The sequence below is a fragment of the Neoarius graeffei genome, chromosome 16 (assembly GCF_027579695.1).
Source record: "Neoarius graeffei isolate fNeoGra1 chromosome 16, fNeoGra1.pri, whole genome shotgun sequence".
Taxonomy (NCBI): domain Eukaryota; kingdom Metazoa; phylum Chordata; class Actinopteri; order Siluriformes; family Ariidae; genus Neoarius; species Neoarius graeffei.
In genome coordinates this window covers 39,026,130-39,041,519 of record NC_083584.1, presented here as the reverse complement: position 1 = coordinate 39,041,519, position 15,390 = coordinate 39,026,130, and the positions used below count along the sequence as shown (strand labels likewise).

General features: G+C 41.1%; 1 protein-coding gene across 2 annotated transcripts; it reads left to right on the top strand.

Moving 5' to 3' along the window:
* Positions 1-5,333: 5,333 nt before the first annotated feature.
* Positions 5,334-14,819, top strand: klhl43 (kelch-like family member 43). 2 transcript variants are annotated; one of them, XM_060942095.1, is made up of 6 exons: positions 5,334-5,600; positions 8,717-9,399; positions 11,381-11,727; positions 12,080-12,379; positions 12,464-12,639; positions 12,731-14,819. In XM_060942095.1, the coding sequence occupies exons 2-6, from the start codon at positions 8,988-8,990 to the stop codon at positions 13,473-13,475; spliced, it is 1,980 nt and encodes a 659-aa protein (XP_060798078.1). In that variant the 5' UTR covers positions 5,334-5,600; positions 8,717-8,987; the 3' UTR covers positions 13,476-14,819. The 2 variants fall into 2 exon arrangements, with proteins under 2 accessions (XP_060798078.1, XP_060798077.1); XM_060942094.1 differs by having other exon boundaries at positions 5,334-5,605.
* Positions 14,820-15,390: the final 571 nt, after the last annotated feature.

Here is a 15,390-nt window from a genome sequence, read left to right as displayed (position 1 = left end):
TATACTCTGAATTGTATGGCTAGAACAATTGTATGGCTAGAACAATTCAGCATTATTAGGGCCTGAGCACCGTTCGGTGTGAAGGCCCTATTGTTTTTTGAAGGATTATTATTATTATTATTATTATTATTATTATTACATCTGAATTGTATGGCTAGAACAATTGTATGGCTAGAACAATTCAGCATTATTAGGGCCCGAGCACCGTTCGGTGCGAAGGCCCTATTGTTTTTCGAATTATTATTATTATTATTAGGCGGCACGGTGGTGTAGTGGTTAGCGCTGTCGCCTCACAGCAAGAAGGTCCTGGGTTCGAGCCCCGGGGCCGGCGAGGGCCCTTCTGTGCGGAGTTTGCATGTTCTCCCCGTGTCCGCGTGGGTTTCCTCCGGGTGCTCCGGTTTCCCCCACAGTCCAAAGACATGCAGGTTAGGTTAACTGGTGACTCTAAATTGACTGTAGGTGCGAATGTGAGTGTGAATGGTTGTCTGTGTCTATGTGTCAGCCCTGTGATGACCTGGCGACTTGTCCAGGGTGTACCCCGCCTTTCGCCCGTAGTCAGCTGGGATAGGCTCCAGCTTGCCTGCGACCCTGTAGAAGGATAAAGCGGCTAGAGATAATGAGATGAGATGAGATTATTATTATTATTATTATTACATCTGAAGTGTATGGCTAGAACAATTGTATGGCTAGAACAATTCAGCATTATTAGGGCCCGAGCACCATTCAGTGCGAAGACACTATTGTTTTCCTAAGGATTATTAGGGCCTGAGCACCGTTCGGTGCGAAGACCCTATTGTTTTTTGAAGTATTATTATTATTATTATTATTATTATTATTATTATTACATCTGAATTGTATGGCTAGAACAATTGTATGGCTAGAACAATTCAGCATTATTAGGGCCCGAGCACCGTTCGGTGCGAAGGCCCTATTGTTTTTCGAATGATTATTATTATTATTATTATTATTATTATTATTATTATTATTATTATTACATCTGAAGTGTATGGCTAGAACAATTGTATGGCTAGAACAATTCAGCATTATTAGGGCCCGAGCACCATTCAGTGCGAAGACACTATTGTTTTCCTAAGGATTATTAGGGCCTGAGCACCGTTCGGTGCGAAGACCCTATTGTTCTTCGAAGGATTATTAGGGCCCGAGCACCGTTTGGTGCAAAGTCCCTCTAGTTTTTTGAAGAATTATTATTCTTATTATTATTTTTCTGTCGCGCTTGGCTGTTTTTGAGGCATTTCCCATGCACGAAAACTCATGAAATTTGATACACACATCAGTCATTGTAACCGCTTCTCAGCCACAGACGTTTGGCCCCGGGCATGGCCCAGGGACTTCATAGCGCCCCCTAATAGAAACAAAACTCTTTAGAACTTATGGCTAGAACCTTACTCAGAACCCTTAGATCAGTACAAAAATGACATGAATCATGATAGTTGTCCTAGCAACCTCATAAGATCTTACTAGAGGAGATGCCTGTCAAGCAAAACATTTAAAACCTTTCAAACTATGGGTTTCATACCATGAATGGACTTGCCATACTCTGAATTGTATGGCTAGAACAATTGTATGGCTAGAACAATTCAGCATTATTAGGTCCCGAGCACCGTTCGGTGCGAAGACCCTATTGTTCTTCGAAGGATTATTAGGGCCCGAGCACCGTCTGGTGCGAAGTCCCTAATGTTTTTCGAAGAATTATTATTCTTATTATTATTTTTCTGTCACGCTTGGCTGTTTTTGAGGCATTTCCCATGCACGAAAACTCATGAAATTTGATACACACCTCAGTCATTGTAACCACTCCTCAGCCACAGACATTTGGCCCCAGGCATGGCCCAGGGACTTCATAGCGCCCCCTAATTGAAACAAAACTCTTTAGAATTTATGGCTAGAACCTTACTCAGAACCCTTAGATCAGTACAAAAATGACATGAATCATGATAGTTGTCCTAGCAACCTCATAAGATCTTACTAGAGGAGATGCCTGTCAAGCAAAACATTCAAAACCTTTCAAACTACATATGTACAAAACTATACGTGTCTCCTCCTTATCTCTCTCTCCCTCTGACAAACAGACATACACACACACACACACACACACACACACACTAATAGTGACCTGCCATCATTGTGCATTTTGTTGCAGACATATGAAAACTCTGCATGTACACACACACACACACACACACACACACACACACACACTGCAGACATAGGAAAGCTAAGATGACCTAAGATTACAGCGTGAGATAGAGATAAGGAGGAGACACATGTATAGTTTTGTACATATATAAATGTACATTTTCACACCACACACACACACACACACACACACACACACACACACACACACACACACACGCTCTTACAGTCTTTGTCTGTCTATCTCTCATCCGTCAAGCAGTCATGGCATTTGCAACATGCACATCACCTTTGAACATTTGATGACTATATGACATGTGACTGTTTTGTTGGGTGGTGGAATGTCCTGGGTTGCAGAACCACACATGCGAGGGCCCGTCAAGACCGCTAGCGGCTTTAATTCTACTTCTTCTTCGACTAGCTGCTCCTAGCTACGGCTCATTTTGTGGAATTAATTTGGGGAGGGGGCGTTAAAGAAATGAGCTATACTAAATAAAATCAGGGTGACACACACAGGCATTTCGGGTGGATTCTACAGAACAGAAGAAACGATGGCACAATTGTGTTACTTAATCATTTAAAGCATGATCTACAGCCAATCTCGCCATATTCTTAACTCGCTCTGTCACTTTCAGTAAGAAGGATACAGAGTATCTCCTGAGAACCCACACACACACACACACACACTCACTCACACCTAGGCAGCAATAACCCTAACCCCTGACTACGTCATCGCTTGTTTACTGCAATACATTATGGGCGATACCCAGGGTCAGTTCCGCTATATTGTTTACATTTGCCTTTGTTAAACACGGCATTGTTCTGTCTAACCGGTTTTAATCATGCCTAAAGTGAATTGCTGTGTGCCTAACTGTGTCTCCACAACAAAGAGAACACCTAATTTGAGCTTTTATGAGCTGCCAGTCGAGAAGAGAAGAAAGAAATGGATAAGTTTAATCCGCAACGAAAACCTTCGAACTGAATCGAAATGGACAAGTGTTTGTAGCTTGCATTTCTCTAGTGGGAAAAAGGCGTACTTAAACTGGGACCCAGCAATATTTCCATGGTCTGCGGACTGGCCTTCAGTTATAGATGATTATAACAATCAACACTGTTCATTGTCTGAAAGTAACGATATTCCAAAGCCTGTAAAACAAAGAAGCATTCTTTGGCCTTTGCCTCTCAACGTACTGAAGCACTCGGCAGCCGAATGAGCCTGTCGGACCGATAAAACTCCCAAACCACGAAGGGTTCTCTTTCAGGTATGTATAATGTTCAGTATACCTCACTAGCGGCATTTATTGAAGTAATGCATTTATACTGAACATGACACAGCAGATCAGTGGGTTTCCAAAGTTTTTTTTAAATGTTTCCTGATATCAAGTTTTATTTAACTAATCACTCATGTATAAATGTTTTGATAAGACATTCTGAGATTTGATGTTGTTGTTGTACAGTGTGATAGACTCGGTTAATCTCTAGGTTATACAAATTCTTGTCACTTATGTCTTACCTTCTCACCAAGCTTGATTTGGATTCAGATTTTCCTGCTGTAAATCCTCGACATGTTATCCACCTCTTTAAGTCACCAATTTCATTGTCTTCCACGACAGAGCACAGCAAAATTGCTCCTCTCACACTGCTCTCATGTAAAGTTAATCTAATATCCGCTATATTGCACAACTACCAACCCCGGCTATCCCCCATAATGCATTGCGATAAACAAGTGATGAAGTAGTTATGCTTGGGGGCTATTTATCTTTGCCAATCCACCTACTGGTATGCTTTTGAGAGGTGGGAGGAAACTGGAAAATCCAGAAAAAATCCACCCACACCACCAAGGATTGAACATGCACAGAAAGCCCACAAGTACCCCCTTTCCACCAAAGCAGTTCAAGGGTCAGTCCAGAGGTCTTTCAACAGCCAAAGAACAGGATCTCAGCCAGGAAAACTGGTTCGAGAGCGGTACCAACAGTTTGCTGGTCTAGAATCAAGAACTGCTTACATCAGGGGCTGGGGGACAAACAAGACTGGGTTTTTTGTTTGTTTGTTTGTTTGGTTGGTTGGTTGGTTGTTTTGGTTCTTCTTGTTTTTAAAGAGGAGCTAGTAGTGTAGTATCTAGTCTGCCTAATCCAGTAGACCACCATTGTCGTTGTTGTGCTTGGCACTACAACGACTGCTTTCCCGGCATTGCTGGGAAAGCAGAATGGTATATAGACATATACAAAGACATAATGACATGGCTCTATGGTGGCTCTTTAGCCCATGGAAAAGCAAACCAGTTCCTAGAAGGTTTGCAAGTTGAACCAATGCAGAACTGTCACTAGCACCAGCCCTGAACTAGCACCTAGTTTGCTTTGGTGAAAAGAGGGTAACAGTCATCTAAGCTCAGGATTGAACCTGGGACCCTGGAACTGTGCAATGTAGAGCATGATAGTAATATCTCATCTCATCTCATCTCATTATCTCTAGCCGCTTTATCCTTCTACAGGGTCGCAGGCAAGCTGGAGCCTATCCCAGCTGACTACGGGCGAAAGGCGGGGTACACCCTGGACAAGTTGCCAGGTCATCACAGGGCTGACACATAGACACAGACAACCATTCACACTCACATTCACACCTACGGTCAATTTAGAGTCACCAGTTAACCTAACCTGCATGTCTTTGGACTGTGGGGGAAACCGGAGCACCCGGAGGAAACCCACGCGGACACGGGGAGAACATGCAAACTCCACACAGAAAGGCCCTCGCCGGCCCCGGGGCTCGAACCCAGGACCTTCTTGCTGTGAGGCGACAGCGCTAACCACTACACCACCGTGCCGCCCTGATAGTAATATATTAAAAATAAAAATATTCTCAAATATGAACCTGACCTTTAATCATTTTAACCACCTATATGTTGTTTCCCAATGTTGAGCTCTATTGTCAATGTTTGTTAAAAATTGTAAGAACTTACAGTACTTCACAACCTGTTTACCACAAAACAAAGAGCAGGTATAAAGTGTAACTTCAGATCTGATCTGAAGACGAATGATCACAACTGTGACAGTCCCACATTCTATAAAGACCATGCTCAGTCTCTAGCAAAAAATCATGAGCGCAGCATGTTGGCATGGATGAAGAAAACTGGGATGCCCGCCTCTTTTCCATTTCAGGCTTAAGGACTGGATGTGGTCTATGTTTGGTGGGGAGGGGTGGCTAGCTGTATATGGAGATGGAGGTCCAGGTGGAGCTCAGGCCTTGGGGTTAATGTTACGTAGCTTTGCTAGGAAGCTGTCTCCTCAGGCTTGGAAGTGGACAGTGCTCAGACAGACAGACAGACAGACAGAGGACACAAGGGTAGAGTACCACAAAAAAGAAAGAAAACAGAAAAGGATTTTGTTAAGAATGGTAAAAAAGAGAGAGCAAAGAAAGAGAAGAGATTGGTAAAGAGAGCTGGAAAAGTAAGGTAAAGCATTTTTTTGTCTTAGGTTGCTTTAGTTTTGTGTGTTTGCTTGCTTTCATGGGACAGGACAAGGATATGTAATGATTTACAAGACTACGTTTAATAGGTGCTTGGGGAGTGAGAGAGAAATAAGCTGTCTTGCAGAATTTGAAAAAGTCAGTTTTAAAACGTGACTTTAAAGAATTTGCAACCCATGAATCTTTATGCCATATTAAACAATAAACAAAGTAAATATGTTTTAGTTTGGGTTAAACCTCTTTTGCCAAGGCAGTAACCACCACAAAAACTTTGGACTGACATGTCTTAGAGTGTAAACATAAATCGGGATCAAAATAAACTCCTGGAAGGTTGTCTAAATTTAAATGAACACAGTCTGGATTGAAAACAGTGAATGGCATGTGTGTGTGTGTGTGTGGGGGGGGGGGGGGGGGGGGACTTGTCATTCCTCTCTCTTTGAGGTCTCAGCATGTTTTCCAGTCTCTATAAATAACAGGCTGAGATAGGAGCAGGCATGCCGTGGCTGAGGGTGGTGGGCAGTAGGCCGACAATCAGAAGGCAACGCTGCATATGACAGCTGCTAGGTGTCACTAAACCACCTTCAGTAACTACTTTTCATCTCACTTTACCCTAATAACTCTTCTTTGTCATTCCCTTTTCCGATCACACCATCGCATGTTCCTTCCTCTCCCAGGCCAATCAATCCTTATTTCGCTTATTACTTAAATGTGTCTCATAAAGAGTGACATTTCAGAATCAGTACCTGAGAAATAAAATACCTTGTGGTCAAATGTTTTGCAATATAAATCCATCTATTTAACTTGAGAGTGCAATTTAGTGTTGCATATTCTGATTTAATTGTTTAATCAGTTGCTATTTATATCCACCAGTTATGCACTGTGATTTTGCTTAAGTTTCTTTCACAAGCTAGACCTAAAATTTTACCTAACTCCTAGTATCTGTCAGTAAATCCAGACTTACATTCTGCATTTCATATTAGTTTCACTGTAGTTACTGAATAATATGGTTTCAAGATGGTCAAATGAATAATGAACCAATACAACAATCTATATCAGATACTTAACTTCAACCTTCACTACCCTCCATGCTGTTGCCTGTGTCAATCATCAAATTTCATTTTCTTTATTCTTTTCTTCTCATTTATCCATATTTAAGTTTAGTACGTAGCTGGTCCCAGTGTAATAATGCTGTAATATATGGTATGGGGAGAGAATGGCAAGTGTAATTGTGCAATTCTGGCCACAGTCCCATGACTTGGGACCTAGTTTTACTCTCTGACATCTTCATTCTCATCTCTCTCTTATTGTGGCTGTGTATTTGCATGATGGCGTGAATGTCGTTCACAGAGCCAGCAGCAGCAGCTGTGGTGTTATGTGAGACAACACTGAGAAGCTGTAGCCACGTTTCTGTGCTATGACAGTTAGGATGGTGCAACTCGCTGACAACATTCGCCCACACAACTCTAAATTGATTCTAAAACTGACAAAATGATTATACAGGACAACTTCATAAAATGTTAAACCTTAAAACCATTTTTTTCCCCACAATAGCTCAAATAAAACCACTGTTTAGTTCTTTTAATGATTTGTCGATTAACACTATGGACATACCGAATATAAAGAAAGGCTATGAATATTCTTAGTCATAAAGTGCTTTATAAAGTATGTACATTATTAATGAGAGGTATTTATATATATTTTAACTACACACAAAACTATAATTACAGATTATTAAAGATGTGGAAGGAATTTATTCTGTCCTGCACTTCAAAATTGGATTATTTTTTAAAAAGAGTGATTTATTTTATCAAAGCATTTTGCTCATTCAGTCTTGCAGGTCTCATCCACAATGACACCTGTATCTTGATAAAAACTTATACTGAAGATGGTATTTATTGCTCATGCGAGTCTAAAGACACTAACAATAGATGATTCTAAAATTATAAGACAGTGAACACAGGGTCAATTTCTGCTTGCCCAGTGTATACCTAATAAAGGTCCTTATCAACAGACACCCTGATCAGGAGAGATTACTGAAAAGAAAGAAGTGAATGAACAAATTCTAGACATTTATGTGAATATTCCCACTCATTTCCTTCTAGTATATAGATGAATATATTTAGTATCCATAATAACAGAATTAAATGACTTTATGTCTATTCAAAAGACGGTTTCCTACAAACATACAATAGGTATACCTGAATTTGAAAAAAAAAAAGTGATACACCTTTGTGTAATGAGAAAATGAGGGGTGGAGGGAGAACCAAGGAAATAAGAGGTGGATTCACAGGGGAGGCTGGAAGAGGCAGATGGCAGTGGGAGGGTAATTTAAGCGGTGCAGCTCCAGCCAAGCTCTCCTGTGGTTTTCGATATTTTTAGACATCTGGGTGTCATACTCCAACTAGGTCTGTGTGTGAACCTAAGTGTACACAAACAGGATTTTGCTCTTAGTGTGTCATTGACAATGACAATAATACAAATTACAAGTGTGCCATTATAAACAAAAAAGAAAGAGAATGTGTGGGTAGGTGTATAGCTAATTTCCACCTGTATGCATGTACTGTACTTTTATATTTAGCTAATATTACAGCAAGTGAAGCTGCATCTAGACATCTTGGCATTTAGTATTTCCTGTTATAAGGTTACAATAAACCAAATATAGATTATTAAATCTATTTCTACGCATTTTATGGTCTGGTTCTATTGGCAGACAATTTTTCTAATTTTAAGCATTTATTTCTAGAAAAAAAAGCAAAATAGTCTGCTTGAAATATAAACGTAAAAGCATCTAAACAGGCTGAATAATGTTATTGGCTTATAATAACCTCATAATAAGAAATATTAGCTCCATTTTCCCATATTCAAGATATTTTCACTTGCTAAGTAACCGAGTAACTGTAATGAACAGTATACAGTTGTATCACGTCCTGCCTCAAGACCACATATCACCCAGGCCAATCACCCTTCTTCCTTGAACCCAAGTTCAAGAATAAGAGTTAAAATGAAGTAAAAATATATTGTGACAGTATGCAGCAGTGTAGGCAAGTAATATTCTGCAGTCCTTTTTGTAATTCTTTTGTAATATGTTTCTTCCTAGGTCCTGTGTACTGTGTGACAACACTCCAACCACCTCATCAATTTTCAGTCAGTCAGTAAAGCCTGTCTGTCTGTTTCTTTAGCCTGTCTTTAGTACTGCATTGAGAACAAATGCCAGGAAGTGAACTTGTACATTAAAGCCCAAACAAAACACCTATAAATACTTTAAAATTATTGCCTTTTTGTTGATATCACTGCTGTGAATCAGCCTGTGAATTCAAAATCACTACCATCAGTAATAGATAACCAATAAAACTAGCCCATCCATCATAATGGCCCCCAAGAAGAAGGCACCCCACCCCAAAAAGACAACTCCAGAGCCAACAAAATTGGGGAGTGGGGTTGTGGTTCCTGAGACAGGGGTAAAAAAACTAGAAATGCCTCTCAGTATTGAGCAGTTGAATCGTCTCAATGGGATGACCCTGTCACCAGTGATACGGCCTGGAGAGAGGGGTTTTGGCCTGGGTGGGGAAATGACTCGGCCCCTACACGGATCTGCTCTTTTGGAGGAGCTGAGCCGTATGAGACAAGAGCACTTCCTCACTGACCTGGAGCTGGCTTGCAAGACTAAGGCCTTTGATGTCCACAAGTTGGTCATGTCCTCTGTCAGTCAGTACTTGCGTGAAGTTCTAGCCAAGGACCTGGGCCTCAAGCGCTTGGAGTTACCTACCATATCACCCTTAGGTAAATGGCAGAATATCAGCTGTTTTTTTGTGTATGGTCATCACTGCCTTTACATTAGCATTAGTATAATTTCACCAAAACCACCAAAATATAGGATATACAGTGGTGCTTGAAAGTTTGTGAACCCTTTAAAATTTTCTATATTTCTGCATAAATATGACCTAAAACATCATAAGATTTTCACACAAGTCCTAAAAGTAGATAAAGAGAACCCAGTTAAACAAATGAGACAAAAATATTATACTTGGTCATTTATTTATTGAGGAAAATGATCTGATATTACATATCTGTGAGTGGAAAAAGTATGTGAACCTTTGCTTTCAGTGTCTGGTGTGACCCCCTTGTGCAGCAATAACTGCAACTAAACATTTCCGGTAACTGTTGATCAGTCCTGCACACCGGCTTGGAGGAATTTTAGCCCATTCCTCCGTACAGAACAGCTTCAACTCTGGGATGTTGGTGGGTTTCCTCACATGAACTGCTTCCTTCAGATCCTTCCACAACATTTCAATTGGATTAAGGTCAGGACTTTGACTTGGCCATTCCAAAACATTAACTTTATTCTTCTTTAACCATTCTTTGGTAGAACGACTTGTGTGCTTAGGGTTGTTGTCTTGCTGCATGACCCACCTTCTCTTGAGATTGAGTCCATGGACAGATGTCCTGACATTTTCCTTTAGAATTCGCTGCTATAATTCAGAATTCATTGTTCCATCAATGATGGCAAGCCGTCCTGGCCCAGATGCAGCAAAACAGGCCCAAACCATGATACTACCACCACCATGTTTCACAGATGGGATGAGGTTCTTATGCTGGAATGTAGTGTTTTCCTTTCTCCAAACATAATGTTTCTCATTTAAACCAAAAATTTCTATTTTGGTCTCATCCGTCCACAAAACATTTTTCCAATAGCCTTCTGGCTTGTCCACATGATCTTTAGCAAACTGCAGACGAGCAGCAATGTTCTCTTTGGAGAGCAGTGGCTTTCTCCTTGCAACCCTGCCATGCACACCATTGTTGTTCAGTGTTCTCCTGATGGTGGACTCATGAACATTAACATCAGCCAATGTGAGAGAGGCGTTCAGTTGCTTAGAAGTTACCCTGGGGTCCTTTGTGACCTTACCGACTATTACACGCCTTGCTCTTGGAGTGATCTTTGTTGGTCGACCACTCCTGGGGAGGGTAACAATGGTCTTGAATTTCCTTCATTTGTACACAATCTGTCTGACTGTGGATTAGTGGAGTCCAAACTCTTTAGAGATGGTTTTGTAACCTTTTCCAGCCTGATGAGCATCAACAACGCTTTTTCTGAGCTCCTCAGAAATCTCCTTTGTTTGTGCCATGATACACTTCCACAAACACGTGTTGTGAAGCTCAGACTTTGATAGATCCCTGTTCTTTAAATAAAACAGGGTGCCCACTCACACCTGATTGTCATCCCATTGATTGAAAACACCTGACTCTAATTTCACCTTCAGATTAACTGCTAATCCTAGAGGTTCACATACTTTTGCCACTCACAGATATGTAATATTGGATCATTTTCCTCAATAAATAAATGACCAAGTATAATATTTTTTGTCTCACTTGTTTAACTTGTTTAACTTCTTTATCTACTTTTAGGACTTGTGTGAAAATCTGATGATGTTTTAGGTCATATTTATGCAGAAATAGAGAAAATTCAAAAGGGTTCACAAACTTTCAAGCACCACTGTACATTTATGATATAAACTCCACATGCATGTTGACCAAATTCATGATAACACTTAAAAGGTAAATCCACCAATTTCATGATTTTTAAGAAAAATCCTCAGCCTAAATGGCATTTTATGCCACATAAATTAATATTGTGGGGATAGATTAGGGATAAAATTGGCTCATGTCTTGGGTCATTCAGATTCTGTAAAGCTGCTTTGGGACAATGTCTATTGTTAAAAGCGCTATACAAACAAACTTGACTAAATTTGTCATCTACCCTTAGGTCTAGCCAATGTGATCACCTTTGCTTATCTTGGCCGTGTGCATATGTCTCTCTACACTATTGGCTGTACCGTATCTGCGGCCTGCACCTTGCAAATCCCACACCTCCTTCAAATGTGCATGGACTTCCTGATGTCTGAATTAAACGTGCACACCTGTGTGTACGTGTGGAACATTGGAGCTGCTTATGGCCTGGGCCCTGTGCGGGATGCTGCACGCCGCTTTGTGCTGGAAAACTTTGCCCAGTTTGCAGAGACACCCCAGTTTACTCAGCTGACCCTAGAACAAATCATTGCTTTTCTGCAGGATGACAATCTTACTCTGCCTTCAGAGGTCACCACCTTCCAGGTAGGATCACCTGTTCACACCAAACATAAATGTTTTCTGCTATCCCAGCTACTTATAGTCACACTGGAGCTGCTATATTATACAGGATATGTCAATAATGTGCATACTAATGGGGAAGAGAGGACAGGTGGGAGAGGAGGGGATTCACAGACCCTGAGCAGGGCCTATTTACTGTACATGTCTGATATAGAAGTAATTTTAAAATAGCAGTAAATATAAATACTTACATACTCTATATAGAAATAAAATTAGTGTAATGTGAGATGATGGAATCCTAGACGCTATATATGAAATTAAAGTCAAGTGTGACTCTTAATATGGAGCTCTGTTTATAACCTTGCTTTGGACCCAGGTGGCCATGAAGTGGCTGGATTTTGATCCAAAGAGGCAGGCTCACGCTTATGACGTACTATCTCATGTAAGGTTTGAGACTATCCCCGCCAGTGAGCTGGTCAGGGAGATTCAGCCTGTTGCCCGCATGATGCAGGATCCTCAGTGCCACCGTCTACTGGTGGATGCCATGAACTACCATTTGCTACCGTACCAGCAGAACACTCTACAGTCCTGTCGCGCAAAGGTCAGAGGAAGCCAGACTGTTCTGCTAACCATCGGCGGACGCCCCTCCCTTACTGAGCGTGCCCTGAGTCGAGAAGTAAGCCTTACATACACAATTGTCTCTGTTAATCTGTATAGTTTCTCATATTCTCATTTCTCTCACTCATATTCTTCTCTTTAGGTACTATGGCGAGACCCTCGTGATGGAGTTGCCACATGGCGCCATCTTTCCCAGCTTCCTGCTAAGAGCTTTAACCAGTGTGTAGCTGTGATGGATGGTTTCCTGTATGTGGCAGGTGGAGAGGACCAGAACGATGCTCGAAACCAGGCCAAACATGCTGTCAGCACTCTGTGCAGGTACACTTTCGATTGCAAAGTATTCATATAAGAAATAAGCCAGTCAGAATATGGCCTTAATCTGACTTTCTCACTATGCACCACTCCCCAGATATGACCCTCGCTTTAACACATGGCTGCACCTGAGTAGCATGCGCCAGCGCCGCACTCATTTTAGCCTTGTGGCCACAAATGGGCGCCTTTATGCAATTGGTGGCCGTAACACTGATGGCTTGCTGGCCACCACTGAAAGCTACCTGCCCTCCACCAACAGCTGGCAGCTCCGCGCTCCCATGGACATGCCACGCTGCTGCCATGCCAGTGCTGTCCTACCATCTGGAGACATCCTAGTTACCGGTGGCTATGTCAACTGTGCTTACTCCCGCTCTGTGGCCTGCTACAATGTGCAGAGTGACACCTGGAGTGAGCAGGCACAACTGGAGATGCCACGTGGTTGGCACTGCTCCACCACACTGGGTGGTAAAGTTTATGTGGTGGGTGGCAGCCGGCTGGGCCCAAGCGGAGAGCGTGTGGATGTGCTGATCACTGAGGTGTTCTCACCTGAGAACGGCCAGTGGAGCAGGGCCACCTCCCTGCCCTTGGGAGTAAGCACAGCTGGTCTGGCACCCCTTGGCGACCACCTATACCTTGTGGGAGGATGGAATGAAGCTGAGAAGCGCTACAAGGCGGCAGTGCAGCGCTATGACCCAGGTACCGACAGCTGGTCAGTTGGGGAAGAGCTGCCTGAGGCCACAGTGGGCGTATCCTGCTGTGCTCTGGCACTACCCCCACGCCACACTTCACGCAAGCATCGTAACACCCCCAACCATGAAGAACAGGGTGGCATGACTGCATGAGAGAGGGAGCAAGGGAGGAAAGAATGAGGCCAAGATTAGTAGTAAGGAGGAGAGAGAAAGAGAACACAGAAGGGGTGGACAGTTACTAGCCAGGGAGGATTCAACAAGTAAATGAAGGGGATGGTATGGCAGAACTCCTTTGTTATTAAGACAGTATCAAGTGGGGAAGGGAGTTTAGTGTCACAGTTTAGGGCCCACTTATTAACAATGTGAAAATGTCTAAGCCAACATAGCTACTGAGTGCATGGGACAAACATCTGAGTGAGTGAATGGGTATGCCTGTGTGTGTACATGCAAGTGTTAGAGTGAGTTTTAGAAATTCATTGCAAATTATCACTTTACAATCACAAATGCACTAAGGTTTTCCTAAAATAACATCTATCCATCTCATTATATGAATTACTCTACATATTTATCAAATAAATACGTCCTAATTATTTATCAAATTTTTATCATGCCAAGATCACCTCAAGGACTAAAAAGAAGAAAAGAATATAACTGGTTTTTCAGTTATTCATATTGAGTAACCACTTTATCTGGATCAGAGTTATGGTGAATCCAGACACTATCCTGGGAACACTGGGCACAAGGTATGACTAAACCATGGATAGGACTCCAGTCTATCACACGGTCCCATGCACACATTAATAACTAGTTTTTATTTATTTATATATATATATATATATATATATATATATATATATATATATATATATATATATATACATTCAATCCCAAAGGCATCATCGTTTGTAGAGTTAGTCAGTGGATGGACACTCTTAAAAAAATAGAGGGGAAAAAAAGTAAGAAAATATGACCCTGAGCTTCTTGGAAATCAATTATTTCCCCCAAATTTGTGGAACCCCCCCCACCCACCAAATATATAATTGAGTGCAAATGTTTGCATCTTCTATTACTACGTGGAAAAACAAACATGCATCATTGATGACCCATAGATTATTATTATTAATAATAATATTTCTTCTTGTCTGGATAATATGCATCTGCATTTCTGGTGACTTCACCTTCTACTGACTCCATTCCACTGTATACAGAACCCTGCTATCTTCCTAAGAGAACCAGTGAACATCCTAGAGAAAGAACGTCGTTCCAGACATAGAGAGAATTTTGAAATGTGAAATGAAAGCAAGAAATGTTATTGATAATGTGGATAGTTTCATTTACATGCAATGTTCCCTTTATAAGGTACAATACATGGTCAATAATTGAGTAAGGTTTCTGTTTTGTGTTGAATGGAAACATAATAATGTAGGTGTCGCAAATGGTACTAACTCTCTAGGATGGGATTTCATTTGAATAAAGCCAAAATGATCAAAGCATAAAGTGTCTCCTGATTTCTTTACAACCCAAAACTATTCTAAGATTATAAATGAACAAATTTCAATATGACTGATAGTATACAGGGCCACAGTTCCTAATTTACCTGCTGGTGGAATGAGCACTGAAAATCGAAATAATAAACCAAGACTCATTTTAGATTTTGCCATAGAAGATGCACTTTGCTCCTATCTACCCACATTGTATGCTACAAAGAACAGAGTACTGTAATTAGTGTAATGATTACACCCGGGTGCCAAACACAGTGAACTAGGAAAGCAAAGACTAGAAAAATGTCAGCGTGAATGTTTTAATTTGCAGCTCATTTTATAATGCATGAGTCTACAAACACAGTATCAAATGTTATCCGATTAGCTAAAATGACCGATATTGAAGCCGCTCATTTATTCAAAGAATCAAAAACCTCCGACTATAATTTAAAGATCTAAGATCAGCACTAATATTCAGTCATAAACCAACTAATGCAGCTTCTTCTGGCTTCTGAAATGTCCAGAGTGATATATTTTAGTACAAATACAAATAAGATGAAGTTAAAGGCAATACATAATTTTTATGC